This window comes from Musa acuminata, chromosome BXJ3-5 (assembly GCF_036884655.1).
Source record: "Musa acuminata AAA Group cultivar baxijiao chromosome BXJ3-5, Cavendish_Baxijiao_AAA, whole genome shotgun sequence".
Taxonomy (NCBI): Eukaryota; Viridiplantae; Streptophyta; class Magnoliopsida; order Zingiberales; family Musaceae; genus Musa; species Musa acuminata.
Genome location: NC_088353.1, coordinates 7,010,782 through 7,031,652, shown reverse-complemented (window position 1 = coordinate 7,031,652; position 20,871 = coordinate 7,010,782). Strand labels below are relative to the sequence as shown.

General features: G+C 39.8%; 2 protein-coding genes and 1 long non-coding RNA gene across 4 annotated transcripts; 2 read left to right on the top strand and 1 right to left on the bottom strand.

Annotated features, from left to right (window-relative positions):
• Positions 1-12,106, top strand: LOC103984965 (putative elongation factor TypA-like SVR3, chloroplastic). The gene is made up of 14 exons (XM_009402557.3): positions 1-285; positions 2,116-2,225; positions 3,388-3,591; positions 3,959-4,135; positions 4,242-4,394; positions 5,080-5,169; positions 6,072-6,206; positions 6,315-6,431; positions 7,549-7,700; positions 7,770-7,854; positions 7,980-8,074; positions 8,589-8,754; positions 8,843-9,038; positions 11,301-12,106. Exons 1-14 carry the CDS (start codon positions 45-47, stop codon positions 11,429-11,431), a joined length of 2,052 nt encoding a protein of 683 aa, XP_009400832.2. The 5' UTR covers positions 1-44; the 3' UTR covers positions 11,432-12,106.
• A 1,944-nt stretch (positions 12,107-14,050) lies between these two features.
• LOC135637814 (uncharacterized) lies at positions 14,051-16,208 on the top strand. 2 transcript variants are annotated; one of them, XR_010496392.1, is made up of 5 exons: positions 14,051-14,414; positions 15,441-15,532; positions 15,633-15,680; positions 15,776-15,841; positions 15,929-16,208. It is a non-coding gene; the product is annotated as an uncharacterized LOC135637814 (long non-coding RNA). The 2 variants fall into 2 exon arrangements; XR_010496393.1 differs by having other exon boundaries at positions 14,051-14,425.
• A 165-nt stretch (positions 16,209-16,373) lies between these two features.
• Positions 16,374-19,902, bottom strand: LOC103984964 (E3 ubiquitin-protein ligase WAV3). The gene is made up of 2 exons (XM_009402556.3): positions 18,995-19,902; positions 16,374-18,598 (listed from the first exon to the last, which is right to left on the bottom strand). Exons 1-2 carry the CDS (start codon positions 19,367-19,369, stop codon positions 16,460-16,462), a joined length of 2,514 nt encoding a protein of 837 aa, XP_009400831.2. The 5' UTR covers positions 19,370-19,902; the 3' UTR covers positions 16,374-16,459.
• Between the last annotated feature and the right edge of the window lie 969 nt (positions 19,903-20,871).

Genomic DNA, 20,871 nt, shown 5'->3' with positions numbered 1-20,871 from the left:
GTTGCCTTTTGGGCCTCGATTGCCAAATCCCAAGGCATTGAGCAATGGAGATGGCGATCGGCATCCGGACTTCGCTCGGCCCGTCGCCTCGCCTCCCGGCCAGCGCTAACACTTACCGAAACCCCAGGGAAGCTACTACCTCCGTCTGCTTCTTCAAGGAGATTCTTGGCCGGCGTGTGTCTTGCCCTTTTTTAAACTCCAGGGGATGTTCTAATCCGAATGCGCGGCTGCGTCGAACGGCCACCAGATGTTCGACGACGTCCACCGCCAAGGAAGCTGCCTCTGGTATTTATTTTTCTGTTCAGCACAGTTTCGGTCAATTACTCGGTGGTTTGGAGTTCGTGTTGGAGATTCTTGATGATATGTGTGTTAGAATCGTGGCTATATCTGATTAATTAAGGGAAGTACGTGGAACTGGAACATGGTTTTTGATTAAAGTTGGCAGAACGCTTGTTCTGATTGGTGTTCTCAGTTGTTTGCTTTGCTTTTCCTCTATATGGAGCCGCTCCATATTCTCTTAAAATTCATAGAAAATTTTCATGATGTTTGATTGGGATGCTTTATATTGTGCATTCTATCAGTAAACTGCTACAAGGCACAGTGAACTGCCTGTGGCAGGGCATTCTTGTGAGTTATCCATCTGTTTGACTGTGTGGACCCATTGTAGCATTGAGTTTAAATTTATTATCGGTGTTATCCTGTGAAACAAAATCGATTCAATTTGCCAATTAATGAAGCGTTAGTTTTAATGATTAAAATTTCATTAACACCGACAACAATACTTGATACTGGAATTCAGTTGCTATATGAGTGGAAAAGCCAGTGTCTACAAGTGTTCTAGTTGTTTGGCGGCTTCCCCAGGTCAAAACAGGTGAACATGTAAAATTCAAACAAAAAAAAAGAAGATACTAAGTATAGAATATAAACACGAAATCATAGTTAATTAAATATGGCATACCATACGACTTGGTATGCTCAATTGGAAGAGTATACATGTCTATGAACATAAAGTTCACATGTTGGAGGAAGAAGAAAGAAAGCTACACAATGCGATAGCAAAACAAAAAAAAGGTGGCAACAGTGATGCAACAACAAAACAAGGCATAATTAACAAGTATAATTCAAACTAGAACATTAACACCAAATGAAGAAGTAATAGGATATGCACCTTTTAGCAGTCCAATAGAGAACAAGGAACGAAAACAAAGAAGAATACAATAAACGAGAGTGTAAAGCAGCAAAGACATGACAAGATCAGTTTCTTGCATTCTAGCAGGGAGAAGTGCAAGGTGAAATGCCCTTTGTTAGTTTATTTTTTTATTGAATAATTGAAAAATCCTAACAAGTGTCATATCGTAATCTTATATATAAGAAGGAAATACAATTATAAGTATCATAAGGCGTGCCTTCCATGCATGATTTTCTGAAAGGCACATAAGACATGCACCTTTGGTATGCCTTGTTAAAGTTGCTGGGCCTTGACTGAGGCAAGGCCCAAGATTGGGTCATTTGGCCTTAGTACCATTCAGGCATGCTTTCAACAATCATCCATTTATCATGTGGTGCATAATGTAATATAACATAACTAGGATGCCTTGAAGCTGGCACTTAGAAAATGTGTTGTTGTCAACACAAAGTACTATTTCTTATATGGTCCTCTTAGTATGATTTTAACCAAATGATTATATGTTATGACATATGGATGCTGCCTTATTAACAGGTTATACTCTCTTCTCTAATGAGTAGGAACTCGTGGTCATCATAAGGCAATGTGCTTGGCTCTTACAATATTTCTTGGGATGTTTTATTAGTTCAACAATAACCTTCTGCCTGCTAAAGCAGCAAATGAATATGACAGGACATTTTAGGATCCTCTTTAATATAATTGAAATGATTATGGATTATGTTTATTATCGTTTTCTAACAATATAAAGATTTTCAGGCTTTAAGCAATGGTTGGCAAGTTTTTTCCTTCCAACTATATGTATCCATCTTTGACTTTTCAAGTTGTGAAACATAAGTTGATTTCAAATGCTTTGAATTTTCGACAATTATGCATTTTTATGATGACTTGAAAAGGTTTTGGAGTGTATAATATGTACTAATTTGTTGTAGTATCAAAGAAGACGTCAATGACAAGAAGAGATGTAAGAAATATAGCGATCGTTGCTCATGTAGATCATGGTAAGACGACACTGGTGGATGCGATGTTGAAGCAAGCAAAGGTAGTGTTGATCTTGCATGAAGTATGTTTCTTAGTAGCACAATACCGTAAATGCCCTATGACCTCTCATGGTAGTCTACAAAGATTTGTGTAAAATTTCTATTACAATTGATTGTTGTGCATGCCTTTTTTAATCATGGTGTTTCTTAAATGTCATCTTTAAAAATATGGAGCTCCTCATAATCTTTCCATGAGAATAGTATATAACTATGTATTGCTTTTGCATTTGATTAGTATAGGGAACGAATTAGTTTCTTGGATCAACTATGAGACATGGATACTTATGTATGGGTTGTGTGCCAAATATGATACTTGTGGGATACTTCATTGATATATGTCAAATAGTTTTGTTTAGGTTATTTATGGATACTTCACAGGCACTTTTTCGAAGAACTTGTTTTTCTTGAATTTTTTATTATACATATAATGATATATAGTTTTTATTTGCTATTAATTATTAGATTATGATTAAAAATTAATATGATAATCTGATTTCCTGTAACCATAAGTTTTCACTATTATTTATATTGTTTAAGTGCAATGTTTCTATAATTGATTTTTTTCATGATTAATAGGTTAGTGATTATATTTAACTACCTTTTATTATTATCATGATGTGGAACTACACATTCTACCAATATCAAGCATTCTCATATCTTTATTGCTATATCTATCACATAATGTATCCTATTTTTCAAGATTTATTTTCCTTTCTATATTTTTGAAGTATAATGTCACTAAAATTTAATATTTGTGTGATAAATAGGATAGTGATTTATCATGTCATGGAACTACATATTCTAATACTATATGCCAAAATTTCTCATATCTTTATTTCCAGATGGTACCTTATTTTAAAGATTTAACATATCAATTTATACATGCTGTGTTGTTTTGGTGTCCGATATCTGTACTATTGCTTTATAGATGATGGCATTCACAAACAATATTCAAGATCGTTTTACACATGTGTTTCTCTAACATCCAGAGAACATTTCATAAATATTAAGAACCGCTATGGGTAAAATTTGTTAATAACTATAATGGTATCTACTCTAAAAGTTTCATCTCTGTATTATGCATAATAACCTGTTTGGACTGTTTAGTTATATGATATGCCATCATTCTTGACTAACCTTATATTGTTGATTTCCTTTTTTCAGGTCTTTCGTGATAACCAAACCGTCCAAGAGAGAATAATGGACTCAAACGATTTGGAGCGAGAAAGGGGAATTACAATACTTAGCAAAAACACATCCATATCCTACAAGGGAACTAAGATAAACATAATTGATACTCCAGGTCATTCTGACTTTGGTGGGGAAGTTGAACGTGTCCTGAACATGGTTGAAGGGGTTCTCCTTGTGGTATATTTTTGAAATTTACTATCAATATTAATCCTTACGATAAGGATGCTTGAAATTCATTGATACATTTCTTAATTCCACTTTGAAAGATTTATCATGGAAATAAGATCATGGAAGTCCTCTTAGATGGTGCATCAGGGATCAAATCATTTTTTACTGTTTTGCATCAGTTTTCCTTCCATACTGTTGGTTAGTTGTTGATAGAATTCTGTCCCTTCCACCAATTTATTCAAATAGTTGCATCATGATATGATCCTATAGAAAGCTATCTATGTTTATCTCATTATGTTCTTAAGAAATTCACTTTTTTGTGCTAATTTCTGATCTTTTAGCTTTCCTGATAACTATCTAAATATTTATTCTGCAGGTAGACTCAGTAGAGGGGCCGATGCCACAAACAAGATTCGTTTTAAAGAAGGCTTTAGAATTTGGTCATGCTGTTGTAGTTGTTGTAAATAAAATTGATAGGCCTTCAGCTCGTCCAGACTTTGTCATAAATTCCACATTCGAACTTTTTATTGAATTAAATGCGACTGATGAACAGGTAGACCATGCTTTAATACATATTTTCTAGTTTTTAGCTTTTGCAAAGTTTCTAAAGTAGCTTCTTTGTTAACTAAAAAACCTTGATTTATTTCTGATATTTGCAGTGTGATTTCCAAGTGATTTATGCAAGTGGCATTAAAGGAAAGGCTGGACTATCTCCAGACAATCTTGCTGATGATCTTGGGCCACTATTTGAGGCCATACTTAGATGCATACCAGAGCCCAGTATTAACAAAGATGGTCCTACACAGATGCTTGTCAGTGATAATTTTTAGCCTTTTCTTTGTTTGTATTTGGGTTTTTCAAGTTTCTGTTAACAATAATAAAGAAACAAAGAAGAAATGAAGAGAAAAAAAAAGGTATGCAGCAACTGTAACATGTATAAAAATCTATTCACTGCATTACTATGAAGAAAAATAGGGGACAAAATAGTTAGCTGGAGTCTCCAATGCCCCAGAAGAGCTTCTGGAGTTTGATGTTTCCTGTATTCTGTAAATGGGTATCAAAGTAAAAAAAAAAATGTTCCACTAAGTGTGATTTTGTGGCATCATGAATTTCCTAAAAATTGAAGGTTTTGTGGTTTTTTCCTCATAGGTGTAGCTTGTTTTCTAGTCTTAATTTGGGATTTGGGTCTTAATGGGGTATTCAAATAAAGGGGCTGTCAGTTGTAGAAAATAGAAGGTGAATGACTCTAACAGAAGGGAAATATTGGTATTTGTCCTATTGCCAGTTAACATCTTTTCCCTACTTTCTTTTTGTTCTTTCTCCTAGTTCTATGATTTATTCAATAAAGTGGGAAAGCTAATATTAGATTTATTTTGTGGCAAATATTTGTCTTCTTGTTCATGGGGTTATTTTCCCTTGCTAAATGAAATAAATATCAAAATATCTCTCTTTCTCTTCTGTATTTGGTGTAGTGATTTTCTAATAATGCTACCACAGGTATCAAACACTGAGTATGATGAACATAAAGGTAAAATAGCAATTGGAAGACTGCATGCTGGGGTTCTGCAAAAAGGCACAGAAGTAAAGGTGAGAACAGTTCAATTATGTATTTCTAATCTACATAGAAGTAAATTTTGGATAAGCAGTTTCTTATATTGCTGTGTGTGTCTGTAAGAACCATAAATTTCTGGTGCTTATCTGAGATGGCAATCCTTTCTTAGATTTCCGTAATTCCTATATTTTCATCTGCTTCTTTTTTAAATCTCCTAATCATCCTTTTGTTGATACTCTATATGTTGTTTACTATTTGCAGAAATAATTTTGCACTATATATTGCTTTTAATGGCTCCCATTTCTTGTATCCTGTTTCACTCTTGGCCATCTTTTCTCCATATCTCTACATTTTGCCTCTGTGGATAACTTGACCTTTGCCCTAGCTGGTTTGAATCTTGAAGAAATTAGGTTGCTTTAGATAGCTAACTATTTATCCTGTCAATGAGATTGATTTAGAACTTCTCTGCCGTGTATGACAATTGTGCATTTTCTTGAGTTAACCATTTTGAGATTCATATTTCCAAGTGATATTCTTGAGTTCACTTTGCCTGTTGCACAGAATATATACTTCTTAGACACAATTGTGAAGTTTCATATCTATTCATGCCTGATAAACATTACAAGTTGAGCTATGAAGTATTATTTGTATTTCTGCTTGATATACAATACAAGTTAAGCCTCGCAAGTGCTTGCATTATCAACAACATGAATTTGAGAACTTTGACTAATATCTAGAACTGATGACATAGAATTGCTCCTCAATTATAGTGTTTTGTTACCGATTAGCAAATACAATATTTGAGAGTGGCTAGTAAATTCAATTATGCTACATATAAACATGCTATGTTTAACAAGGAACATATAGGAAACATCTGTTGGTGACTATTTTGGTTCAGTTGGTCCTTAATTTTCCTGCATTGTTATCTTTCTTGTAGGTATGCACTTCAGATGATACATGCAGATTTGCTAAAATCAGTGAGCTTTTTGTTTATGAGAATTTCAGCAGAGTTCCAGTTGAGCAAGTACAGGCTGGTGACATATGTGCTGTCTGTGGTATTAATGACATAATGGTTAGCATCACTGCATTCTGCCTTCAGAGATCAACTAAAGAGTTATAATTGGAACAAATGGCTACAAACTGTGGCATAATAAAGTTATGATTCCGATACATTCTGCAGATTGGGGAGACTATAGCTGACAAAAGCTCTGGGAAAGCATTACCTACCATTAGGGTGGAAGAGCCAACAGTGAGAATGTCCTTCTCTATCAACACTTCACCTTTTGTTGGTCGAGAGGTATGATAATGCGATAGAGTTCCTTTACAATTAATAAAATGTTCCAGCATCTCGAACATAAGTATTTTTGCAATATACATCCAAATTAATGGTCTGATTAACATGGTTGTTGTGTTAGATAAGTTCTGAATGTTACACACGAAGTTTATGTTCACATGCTTAAGTTGTTGTCTAATTCTTGGTTATGTTAAATTATGGTTATGACTGGATTCCTCTTTTTTGATGTTAGTGCAGGTTAGTGAACAGTCCAGTTTTCATAAAATTGATTACTGTCTGCATTGTGCTCTCTGCTTAATGTTGTCCTTGAGTTTGGGTCTACTACCTGTGTATCTTTCATATTATGTGGCATATTACTCTTGATAATTTTAGTTGGATACCTTGTTTTCTTACGTCAATTGTCCCAGCGAAGATTTTTTTTTTCTTAGTCATGTTTGGGCTCACTATGCCTCCAGACTAAATTATGCATATAACTCCTGTTGCAATATTTTATGTTATAATGGTCAATTTGTTGAACCAAGATAATTGTCAAATAGCTAACAAATATTATAGTTGCATCATTCTTTTGTCATTTTGCCTCCAGCTGAATTTCACTTCTAATTATTGATAACTGCTTCATTTTTTTGTCATTTTGCTTTCAAATGCACTACACTTTTAGTGATCGATAACATTTTTTGAACTATTACAAGAGATTGAAGCATCTATATTGTATTTTGCTATCACTTCCGTTAAATATGACTGTTATTGATAGCCACTACATTGGGACATGCTATCATGGTTCTGTTTTCTCCCAGCCATCTGGTTTGATCAAATAATTTTAATGCTAGATGGGATGATGCTGTCTTCCAATTTGATGGCATTATATTATGCTTAAATGGTATCACAAACAACTCATTGTCAACTGATGCTGGTAGTGTGACTGATCTGTGCTGGTGCATGTGTTCACCTGTAAGGATGATTATCATATTTTATGCATTTTGCAATTATGCCACTAAGGAGAAAGATCTCTCCATGAGAAGAAAAAGTGACACTCATAATAGTTACTGAAAAGTCCGTTGTCAAGCATGAAATCTTCACATGGCTTAGATTGCATAAAAAACTTCTATTGATTAATTTTCAGGGGAAATATGTAACAAGTCGGAATCTTCGGGATCGGCTCTATCGTGAGCTTGAAAGAAACTTGGCTATGAAAGTAGAAGATGGTGAAACCTCTGATACATTTATTGTTAGTGGAAGGGGTACACTGCATCTTACCATCTTGATTGAAAATATGTAAGACTTCTCAAATTTCTGATTTTAATCCTAAGAACCTTATAACCCACTGGACCTAGATTTGTGCAGGCGAAGAGAAGGATATGAGTTTATGGTGGGGCCACCTAAGGTTATTAACAAATATATAGATGATAAGTTGCTGGAGCCGTTTGAGGTAAAAGTTATCCTTCAACATTTTCTATAAGACTAGAAGAATTATGAGTTACATTCCTTTTAAGTTTCTTATGAAGTTTTCACAGTGCAGATGAAAATGCTAATATTCTTTATTATTTTGTGCAGATTGCTACTGTGGAGCTGCCAGAAGAATATATGGGGCCTGTAGTTGAACTACTAGGAAAAAGGCGTGGGCAGATGTTTGATATGCAGGGGGTTGGGTCTGTCTGCTATATCTTCCTCTGTTCATATCATTCTTTCCTGCATATGCCTGCTTCCAAGAGCTTGTAGAAAGGATGATTGATGTGCTTTCTGTTCTGAATTTCACAATTGATAGTTTAGATGTTGAGTTACAATAACTTATCTGAGCAACTCTGCCAAGTTCATAAATGTGAATTAAGCATAGTATTACACCAGCCCCTGGCTGAAAGCCTGAAACAAGGGGTGCCAATGGTGGTTCAAACCTGTGTTAGTTCTTAATAGTGCTATGACACTGCAAAACTTATCCTGGACTAGGTCGACCCTTAAGAGTTTGGTTGGATCATCTGATTGTTAGTAGAAATTGGTAACTGTAGTAATTTAACTTGAATTCTCTGCAATGCATACTATGAGTTAGCTATATATGCCTGATCCTCTTGTTATTTGTGAAATATATGATTTATTCAGCAGAATCCTTTTCCTTCGATATTCTCTTCCACTAGGATATATCCTCATGAATGGGTTCTGTCATTATAGATCTGAGGGGACATCATTGATTAAATACAAAATCCCCACTCGTGGCCTTCTTGGATTGCGGAATGCGATTCTAACAGTTTCTCGAGGCACAGCAGTTTTGAACACAGTATTTGATGGCTATCAACCATGGGCAGGAGATATTAGCACCCGAGACCAGGGATCTTTGGTATAACCTATATTCTAATTCTAATATTATTTCTTTCACCAACCTTACGGTGATTATATTAAAATCAAGTATGGAAATTGTGAAACAGGTTGCTTTTGAAGATGGAAGCACTACCTCTTACGCTCTTTTCAGTGCACAAGAAAGAGGTCAGCTGTTTATTAGCCCTGGTATGGAAGTATATAAAGGTCAAATTGTAGGTAGCCATCAGCGTCCTGGTGACTTATCTCTAAACGTTTGTAAGAAGAAGGCTGCAACTAATATACGATCTAACAAGGAACAGACAGGTGAGTCATATGGTGATCATGAATTAGAAGCTTGTAAAATATACAAGTGCACCTTGAAGTGTCAAACATGCATATTCATTGCCTACAGATGTACATATATGTGCAGTTATGTTCTTTATGTAAACTAAACAATAACATTCAACCACTAAGCTCTTTTTAATTTGCATAATAAGATTGTATGCCCTTTCTTTTTCACCTTATGAACTATCTTGGCATAGATGTAGTGATCCCTTACTACCCAATTATCTACCTAAGGATAAAGATGCATGCTTTCTAGAATTGACTGGGATTCTTTCTCATGTTATATAGCGAACCAGAGATGTTTACAAAACTGTACTTTATTTGAGTTGTTTTAGGTTATTTATATGCACATGCATATATTCATATCATTAGGTTTGAGATTTTTTTTTTTGCAGATAAACAATAGACATGTTGTCTTTCTAACTGTATTTTTTAATTATTTACAAATTTGACATTTTTTTAATCATTTTACAGCACAAACTGTGAAACCTAGAGGCCTTAGTGTAAGCATCTATCTGACGGTTGGAAACAAGAAAAGAATTCAAAACGATTGTTTTAAAAACCAATACTAGATGAACAAGGAGGATAAAGATAATATCTTCAACATGAATGAAAGTTTCTTAGGGTAGATTAGAGTTCTAATGTTTGAAACAAATAAATATAATTATCAGATTTAGTTATTGTGATTTTGGATCTGTGGTTTATTTAAGACCAGATTAATGTCAATTGTTTTAGACAAGTAGATTTAACCGTGTTGATGACTTTTTTTTTTAAAAATGCAGTATATTCATGTGCAGCATGGTGCTACCTGTATCATAATTTTTTTTAGCAACACCAACTATTATGATAATATAATAACTCAATACACCATTAAAAATGAAAAAAATAAATTGGTTTAAAATTTCAGTATTTTAGTACAGTCACTGTATTGGCATACTAGTGTGTTGTGGAACTAATGTATACAAATCAGCATAGTTGGTGTACCATTGTATTTGATTCCATGATGTACAAAAATACGGAATCAGACAAGTCCCTTTCTAATGGTATTTTTTGGCTCAAAAATGTGTTGATTGATTGTTTAACAATGTGAAGCAAGTATTGGTGTTCCTTTGTCATTTTTCCAATTTTCCTTAAGGGATGAATTTAAGCTACTGTGATTTTGGATCCAGACAAAGAGAATTTCACTCTATACTTGTACTAAAAGACCTAATAGTGACAGATGGAGAAGTCTAACCTTTTTCAAACTAGAATTTGTTTGTGCAAATTGAGCCTATGAATTTGGCTTACAGTCTACATAAGTAGAACATGAGATTATGTATTATTGTGGCTTAAGTCTCACATATCAGCAAACATTCTTAGATTTGGAGAAGGATGAGGAGGAGATTGAGGTAAGAGGATCCTATAGAAAAAAGCATCTTGATCCCTGAAAATATAGGAACATCTAAAATTATGATAGGCTATAATCAATATCTTGGTTGCTATGTATCTTAACTAACAAAATAAAGCTGCTAGTAACAACCTTTGATGTCCGTGGCATGGTGAAACCTCTGACTTGAAGGTTTTGTACAGAACTTGATTCCTAATCCTTTCTTCCAAAGTGGGTCAAAAGCATGGTCTGTAGTAGACAAGCTCATTGTCCTATGTCCTTAGAAGATATATCAGTGTGTTCCTGTATGGTGGAAAGAATCAGTTAACAGCTTGAAAGAGTATAATCACTAATTTATGTTCAAAATTAGTGAGATATAGTATGACAATGTTCAGATTTATTTGATTGCTAGTATTGTGGGCTTGTTGCAAATGCTTAAGTAGATTTGGTGGTGGTTGGGGACAGTTATGATAATCTTTGTGCACATTTTTCTTTAGAACAAATAGAGTACAGTTTTAAGTTCTGAACGATGTTTGTTATTATTTTCATATTGTGATATTAAATATTGTATCAAACAACCAACGATTTAAATTGTGATCCAATATATTGCTAGGATACTTGAGGTTAAAGGCTTTAGGTGAAGAGCTTATGGCATGCAACAAAGACATGAGAAACTTGTTAAAATATGAACATGCTTCATTGTGCTGTGAAACTAGTCAGTTTAGGTTTAGATCATGCGCTGTTTCTGATTAAATATCATATCTGCTGGTCAAAGCCTCAACTATGGTGTTGAAACAGCTTGTTAGATCAAACATTCTCCACATCTTATCCTCTTAGATCTAGTTGTCTCACTAGTCTTTTCCTTCTCTATGCAGTGGTTCTGGATTCACCATTAAGTTATAGTTTGGACGACTGTATAGAATACATTCAAGAAGATGAATTGGTAGAAGTTACACCTCTAAGCATTCGGATGTGCAAGAATCCAAAGCTTACCAAGAAAAGGTAGAGGATCAATGGTAGCTCTGCCTGCGGCACTCATTCTTGATCTTTATACTGGCTGTGAAGGTTGACTACGAGTGTCTACCTCCACATTTTATTATATTGCCTCTATATTGCAGCATACCAGACCAATCAGATAATACCGTCAATATGATTAGATCAGTTTCACATCAAATTATCAAGGGTTTATAAACCTTTATACCAAGGTTCGCCGTACCGTACCGTACCGGCGTTTCGACCCGGGCTCGGTACCGGTACGGTACGGTATACCGCTCGGTACACCCAGGTGTACCGAGCGGTACACTCACGTGTACCGAGCACTGTACACTGCTACAGTGCTACTGTACACTGCTACAGTGTCGGTACGGTACGGAGTGGTCCGCGTACCGCTGGCCTATCGGACCGGTACGTACCGCCCGTACCGGGCGGTACAGTCCGGTACGGCAAACCTTGCTTTATACACAATTTTACGACTTCATGTCTTCATTATATTGATTATTCTGCGATCTAGTTTTCCTTCAATTTCCCATGTTGCAAAGGAAACAAGTTTATCTTCTGTAACTCAAAGAATGCTGTCAATGAGATCAAAAAGTTTTGTGCTACTTAAATTTCGGTCCTTGTAATTTCCTTCAGACATTGGATGCAAAAAGCAGACAAAAAACTGATGAACTAAATTTTCATATGGGATATTGTTAAAGATGTGCGTTGCGATATTGGTTGTTGCTTTCTGTGTCACATAAACATCATGGGTTAAGGTTTGTGAATATTAACCAAAAGTCATCTTATTTTTTTGTCTTCTTATTTATTTATTTTTACTTTCACGTAAGCTATACATTGGAGCTACACATGAGCATAGCAGTTTCTCTGCAATCGTCTATCGCATTTTTAGTGTGATGATTTATCCGACCATGGTCACATCACGTTTATGATAGGCCATACCACCAGAATAGGTTTATGGGATGATGGCATGATGCCATCACCTCAAATGGTGTATGTTTTGTTCTAACAAGTTTAAAGAGCATTCTGTGCATTGGATTTTCCAGTTTGATCTGATCGATCTAAATACCGCCTTGGTGGATGTCTCTACATTGATTTTGAAAAAAATTAATTAATTATAGCTTGTGTCACTATAGTGACCGTCAAACAATAAACATTGGCTTTAATAATATATCAAATTGTTTAAGTTTATATATTATTATATATTTTATGAGTATTTTGTATCTTTCTAAGTTTAAGAGTTAAGTGTAATTAGATATTAAAAGTTTTATTATTATAAATAAAATATCTAGGTCTATTTATCGTAACGTCGTCGGTTTTAACAATAGAAACACTAAAATAATGAGAAAAAATAATTTTAATATTTTAATTGGTGGTGACGGACGATATTGGTGGTGGCGGATGACGGTGTTGGACGACGATGTCGCTCTGCATCTATGTCGGTATTGACATAATTATTGAGCGGCGTTACTCTGCATTTGTGTTAGCGTCGACACAAATGTCAAGCGACTATTTCGTCGCTCGACAATTGCATCAATGTCGACGTAATTATCGAGTGACTAAAGGGCCGTTCTGTCACGGACTTAGCTGGAATTGTCTAAGTTGTGAGACACCCTTGTAGCTAAAACGCAAATTTAGCTTGAGTTGCCTAAGTCACGACGCACCATTGCGCAAACTTCTCGGACTTAGCTAGAATTACCTACGTTTTGAGGCGTTCTTACGACATATGCGTCCGCAAAGGTTCAACCTAGTTGTAACCTCGTACAGGTCCTGAATGACTAGTAAAATAGAAAGTTGATTAGATTAAAAATGAGCGACGGACAAGTCCCGGCATCTCGCAAAGAGGGAAGCTTTACAAGCAATTCAGCAAGCACCTTGTGTGCACAGAAGAAAAGAGAGAAATAAGGAAAACAAAGACTTTAGAAGGTAGAACAAATAGTTGTAAGTCCACAAACAACTGCTCAACGGGCGTCGGGCACGAAGGCAAGTTCCCATCAAGTCAACGTACGAACTTGTGAAGATTTTTCAATGCCCGACAATATGCCGAAGCCCCATCCAGCCCTGTGCCACCCGGGGGGTTCTAGGGTGCTGAGATGGCTGACGTTTCGCGGGTGCAGCGGGCTGCAGAAAATAGCCTGCGACATGCAAAAACGGAGCCAATTTGGGGCTTTTTGACTCGGTGTGGTGAGCGATCACACTGTGCATTGCAACCTGTTCGAATATGTATTTTTAAAAGCAAAAACACATAAAGCCAAGGCAAAACAGGCTACCATGTCTCTGTTCAAGCATACAAAAACGACGAACGGTTCGTTGAACGAAGTTGTTGCGAGTGCGCGATAACCATTCGTGACAGCTCGACATCACGCATATGTAAAACGACTCTCATCTCTCGTCGTCACTATTCTCATCTACGACAGTCACCTACGGCCTCCAACGACACCACCGTTAGTCGCCACCAACTACAACGTTGAAATTACTTTTTTCACAATGTTTTTAAGTTTTCATAGGTAAAATTAGTAACGTTAGTATAAATAAATCTAAATATTTTACTTTGATGATTATAGTAATTTCAATGTAAAATTTTTAAATCTAGAGTTAATTTATAATTAACCCAAGTTTTAACACAGTTTTTTTTTTCTTGAAACAAAAAAACGAAAAAACGAAAAAACGAAAAACAAAAACAACAACGACCACGACACCGACCTTACTGGAATCTGGGCACGAGATGGCCGCATCAATGGCCTTAGAGGACATCGCCGTGGACTCCCTGCCTTCGCCCTGCCTCGGGCTCGACGCGGCCCCCCGCTCAGGCCGCCGGGCTGTTCCCTCGAGCTCGGAAGCTCCTTCCTCGATGCCTGTCACGCTCGACGCGGCCGCCTTGCGCCGGCGCTCTTGAAGCGGCAGACGCGAAGCAGGAGGACGTGCGGCCTGGTCGTGGCCGAGATGGGCGGGCAGTACGAAGAGGGATTCGACGACGTTCGTGTGGTAAAAGGGTAACTGCCGTGTAATGTTTCACGCTTGCCCTTTAGATGCTCGATGAATTGCTTATGTAGCTTCCGTTGCATGGTAGTGCGAATAGGTGACTAATGATTGCCTCATTTCCTCATTTCTTGTAAGATTTGTCTTTCTATTGCCGGTTTTTCTATATATAATTTGAAATTGATAGCCTACATAATTTAGAAGGAAAAGAAAATATTGGATCAGGTTAGTATGTTGTTAGAGTCATCATTGGTTCTTGGCTTATGAGATTAATAGCTCACTCATCAGTGCGCCCGCCCTCGTAGGGAAGTCAAGGCCTTTTAGAGGTCTCATGGTGGACTTCATCATTTGTCCTCATGGGATGTCAGCTCGCGGTAGTTGGCTGATAAGGAATGTTCACTCTGGGCAATCTCATATGGTCAAAAGGTACCTATGAGGTTGGAGATAACACCTTACCCTTACAAGGCCTTGATTCCCCTACCACTGAACTAGTGCTGGATTTATGTAAAATACTAGTTAACAATGACTTCACCATCAAAAGATGACAAGAGGAAATGTTTAGTTTGCTGAAATAACGAAAAACCGTTTATCATTTCGATGTCAAATTTTTATAAGATAGCGGTACCTGATTCTTAGTAGTAGCTGAAGTGTGCAAGTATGGTGTTTGATAATCACGATAAAATAGGTAACTTTTTAACCCTTAGTTGGATATTGTGATGAAGAAAACTGATGATTTATGTCTTGTAAAGGTCTTGAACAGACATTGATAGGAGAACAGAGTGCTAAAGCACCATTCTTGTATTTTTATCTTGACAAGCAAACTGTGTTCTGTTATTTTTGTCTTGTATCACTGAAATGAACAACTATTATGATTAAATTAACTTCTCAGTCATTCTCTTTCGCGGAGATGTCTGGCTTTCCAAACATCGCCTAACTGTGATATAGAATATTATTACTTCTGAATATGGTCAATATATATATCAGATTGAAGTATCTTGCATCTCTGTATTTATGTTAATGACAATCTGTTGACTTTGCAGCAACTATTTAATTACTTCACCTATAAAGCGGCAAGGACTGTTCTCCACCAGCTGCATGAAATGAACCCACCAAGTTATATGTGGTTATATAAGTAAGCCATTCTATAGTGATACATTTTATAATGCTTTTTGCATAATTTGATTATATAAATTTCATTCACTGTATTCATATGACCGTGTGATGTTTTGCAGGACAATAAACCATCTGATGGTAAATGCTTTCTCCGCATACCGGCAAAGGTATTGAATTTGTTAGCTTTGATCACGGCTTTTCCCCCTTATTATTATCTTTGGCTGTAAAGGTTTGGATTGTAAAAATATTGGAAAATTCCCAGGAAAAGCAAGATCTGGCAGAAAGAGTGATGATAACAAGCTTTCATCTATATGGCAAATGGATTAAGGTAATGCATGTTATATGATACACTTGGATACAGAATCAAAATATTTCTCTAAATAAGAAGCTAATACCTTTTGGATTTGACTGACAGAAATGTGAGCATGCAAAAACGTATCAACAAATTTCGGAATGAAAACCAACCTACAGCTGATGCGCGAACGGCTGATGGAAACCGTCATTTGACCATCAGATGACACAAACACAGAAAATTGACAGATAGTCAAGTATGTGATTGCAGTGTTCCTCATCTTGTATATTAGTTCGTCATATCAAATCTCTATATCCATTTCCGATGGATTTTGTATTATATTCTTCTTACTCGATCTAATATTAGAAATATAAATCTGAGTTATGCCATCTGTTTATGCTTATCCAGCACTGTCGATTTGTTTACTAAGTTTGATGTATCAAGCCTCACCAAAGGTTAACACCCAAATTAGGGCAAAAAGAAACCACTTTGATGTACTAATGGCATATCTGAGTCATTTTATACCCAATTAGTACTATTCCTCATGCATCTGATAAGTATAACAACATTGTACAAATGAAAATTCATTTAAAGGATCTGTACAATCATTCAACCGGATATATATGAAGTTGAACCCAATTGGCTCCGGTTTGCTCAGAACCGGGCGTTCTCGAACCCATGCAGATCACCGACCCGGTTCAGAGACTTCCGCATGATGGCCACCTTCGCCAGCTGCTCGGCGGCGCGCCATGCCGAAGTGGACGTCAGCTGCTCCCCTCGCACCTCCGCCGGAGGCTCTCGCCGCCGCCGCCTCCTATTGGATGGCGAGAGGGACTCCTCCTGCTGCTCCTGATGACGAGGGAGCTGGTGCTGCTTCCTCAGTAGACGGCGGCGCTCGAGGTCGGCGAGCTCTGCTTCCAGGTTCTGGATGAGGCCGTGGTCCTGGGCGTCGCAAGCGGACTGCCGAAGCAGCGAGCGGGCGGAGGAGAGCAGGTGGTGGGCCGTGGCGTAGTCTGAGAGGTCCGCGAGGCGCCGCGACTCGGCCAACGCCCGGGTGGAGACGAAGAGATTCCGCAGCCACTGGGAGGTCGCGGAGCATGAGGATGACGAGGCTGCTTGGCTGTGGAGGAGGGGTGGCAATAGAAGGATCTGCTCCGCGTCCAATATGACGTCTTGGATGGCTGCATCTCTGTAGTTACACTTCACCGACAGCTGATGGTGGCTGTTTTCCGGTGCCGAAGCAGCCGACGACGACACTGGCACTCGCAGCTCCACCAGCAGCTCCCTCTCCTCCTCGGCGTAGAGGTTTCCCAGATGAAGAACGAAGCTCCCTTCCCCGGGAGCCTCCTCTCTGCAGCCGCCGCCGCCACCACCACCACCGCCGCCGCATGGGTAGACGGCGGAGATCTTGCCGGAGGGGAGGAAAAGTTGCAGGCGGACGTCCCGCATGACCAAGGACGCGAGTCCGCCCAAGCACTTCATGAAGGAGTCTTCGGAGGATTCCTCCTTCTGTTTCTGCTGCGACGGCCCCGCTGCTCCATCACCAAACCCAGGAGCGTGGAGGGGAATCGCCAGATGTGCATAACTAGTGGCGGGGCCGGCAGAAGTCATCATCGGTAGGGGATGGGGCCGGATATCGCCATCACCAGCATCCCGTGGTGAGCAAAGAGGTGTGTGATGGTAGTTGTGCTCGTCCTCCTTTCCTTGGTCCTGCGACTGCTGCTGCCGGGCGTCGGATAGGAGCATGATGGTGGCCACCGGGTTGCGCTCCCTGCGGTCTTCCAGAACCTTGGTGGCCTTCCTGAGCGCATCAGCCACGATCTCTTCCCCTGACGGGGCGCCGCCGCCCACCACGACAAGCCTCTCCACGATCTGGCGGGCAGCGCGCTGGCCCTGCCTCGACATCCGTCGAAGAGGGAGCAGCCTCTTGGCACCTGCGACCGCCGAGAAGGCCACCACGGAGAGTCTATCCGCAGGGCCCATTGACGAGACCACCAGCCGCATTTTGCTCTTCAGCATCTGGAGCTTGTCGGCCGTCATGCCTTGGCCTACGTCGAGCACCGTCACCAGATCGATTGGGGTGCGCCCGCCCGCTGGGCTGAGGAGATTCGCAGGCCGCATCCGTGGCGCTTTCACCTTGAGCATCACCACATAATTCCGGTGTCTCCGCCCTTCGGAGAGCAGAGCTGCCTGCGGCATCATGCTCACCTGGACGCCACCCGCCCTGGACCTCGTTGTCGGCCGACGTGGGACTCCGCCGCCATGGCTTCTAGGAGAGGGAGGGGTCGCGAGGAGCCCACGGAACTTGTTCTTTCGTTCCAAGTCATCCTCATCGTTCCCACGTTCATCTTCATCCTCGTTTGCTGCTTCTGGAATTGGGTTGAACCGCACACCTCCGCCCTTGTTGGTCGTGGACACGATGAGCAGCGGCTCGTCGTCGTCGTAGACCTTAACAGCAGCAGCAGTCAGTCTGTTCTGTCCCAGCTGCCGTTCCCCCATTTTGATAGCATTCCTATCGCCGCCGCTAGTAGCTCTTCTGTTCGGGTTGTTCCGGTTCTCGCTCTCTCCGGCCAGCACCTGTTCGACGACTGCATCCTCTTGTTGGTGGTGGAGAGCGGAGGGCAACTGTGCTCGACGCAAGGTGGCGAAGCAGACGGGGCACGCGAGGCTGCCGTGCATGCTCCTGACGTGGGCAGCGATGCAGGAAAGGTGGAAGGCGTGGGAACACTCCGCCGTGAAGACCGGCATCTCCCGGCTCGCCCTGAGGCTCTGCGTACATATCCGGCACCTACTCTGCAATTCCACCGCCACCACCGCATCAAAACAACGTCAACAACCCAAGAGGAAGACGTCAACAGATACCAGCGATCGTCTATGACAACGAGAAGAGTCAAAAGAAGGATAATTGCTCTGATATGGCAATCAAAACGCTGTGAACCCAAAAGGAAACTGAAATGACCGGAAAAGATGGGGAGAGAACTCGTTCCATCCCTCATCATTCTGCAATGAGGCTGCGCACCATGGTGCTCGCCCAGAAGCTGGGAGTCCCTAACGAGATCCAGCCACCGAGATAGATTAAATGAAACACCATGACCGCTGGATCTTTATGGAAATCAAACAGCAGGAATCAAAGAACTCCGCAGTCATCTTCGAGAAAGAAGCATATTTTTGGAGGCAGGGAATGCATACCCGGGAGAGCTGCTTGAAGAGGGCGAACCCGGATGGGGATCTTGGAGAAGAAGGGGTAGACAGAGCCTTCCGCCGAAACAGAGCTGGACTCCGGTTCTTCCTGCTGGTGTTGACGCTGGCGGTGGCGGGACTGGGAAGCTTGTCGCATTGCAGCTTCGAGCTGTCCGGAGACTCGGAACTAGTCCGGCACAGCGCCAGCCGCGGCGTCGAGGGGCTGTTCCCCCCTCGTCCGCCGCCGCCGGAGAAGAAGCTCAGCTTGGCGCAACTCCTGGGGCTCGAACTGCCCATGATTTGCTTCTGCTGCTTCTTCTCTCCTGCTTCCGTCCTGGCCACCACAGTCGCCGACGTGCAGAAGGCTCTCCGCCACCCTCCCATCGCTCGCTCACTTCACTTCTTCTCTCAAAGGTACTCTCTTTCTGTGCCTTCTTCCACAATTGGACTCCTCCTTGCGCACCTCCACATCCTATATATCACAAGCACATCACCGTCATCATCACCGTCTTGGCTTTTCTGCATCCCAGTGAGAAGGAAGTGCCACCGCATCAGGACAAGTAAATTTCCCGAGGCTCGCAGCGGTACCTCGGCTTTCCGCACTGATCTAGTAATCAAGACTGCGTCGTAATTCTGCACTCCACCTCCCCATTCAGATACAGATCCTTCTTCTCTTCCTGTTTCAGCCCGTCTTTAATCAGCCTCTTGGTTACTCTCTCCTTCTCCGACTACTGCTCCATTCCTCTTTATCGTCTGCTACTTTCAGCAATAAACATTCTTCTTTCCTTTTCGCCACCGCCCATCTTCCAAAGAAGAAGAGAGTAGGCCAGTGGGGGAGACGACGCACTTGCAGCCAACCTTTGGTGACGCCCCACCTGACACAACAATGATAGGAGTTACTGTGCCACCTAAACCATCAATGCCGTCTACACTTGATTACTATTATAGAGTACTGATTGCAGTCATCGAAAGATGCGTTTCTTAGACGGCTTGCTAACATGACATCAATCATCTCTCCTCCCTCTTCATCCTCATCTCCACATTATTTTAGTTGGATGGTCACGTTCTATTCTCATAGAATGACATTGATAGGGATGTCAGTAAAACGAATCTAGAGAGAGATGGATGGATCGACCAATGATTGCTTGTAGAGGCCGATAAGAGCGGCAACGTGATAAAAATGGAGTTGTAGATGGGAATTTACTGGAATAATCTGTAGTTAAAACATTATATTTGTTCCTGTCTTATCTTCAAGCAAAAAAAAAAACAGCTTTAGTAAGATTTTTAACTTTGAGAGTTAGATTTGATAGCGGAGACGTTGGTGATGCTTAGATCAGTCAGATCGTTTGTGCAAAAAGATTGAGACACGAAGTTAGCTTAAGGTTGAAGTAGACTCAGATGCCTTGCTTGCTCCACGATTAATCTGTATGAAAATTGATATCATATAAGTTTTTCGATCCGATTCCTTCGATGTTCAAGTCAGTAATTAATATGAACAGAATAATTTTAATAAATAATAATTAATCTTGATTATCTTACCTAATATATATTTTAGAACAAATTAAGTGATGGGAATATTTTATAGTGTAGATAGAATATTTTGTATCCCATTATTTTTAGAATATTCCTTGGATTACTGTTTTGGATTGATCTCCACGTGGTCTAGATGTTGATTAGGTTATGCTCTTTCACTGTTATGCGTTTTCACTGTTGATGGAACTATTATGTGTCGAGTTATTATTGATGTGAATATTTCTGACAGATTGATTCAGAAAATTGATTCAAACAGGTTATCCACTTATTAGCATAAAGATAAGGAATCGACAACAGCAGTTATTTACTACAAAATTGTTTCGGAATATATATATATGTTCAGTTAAATGATA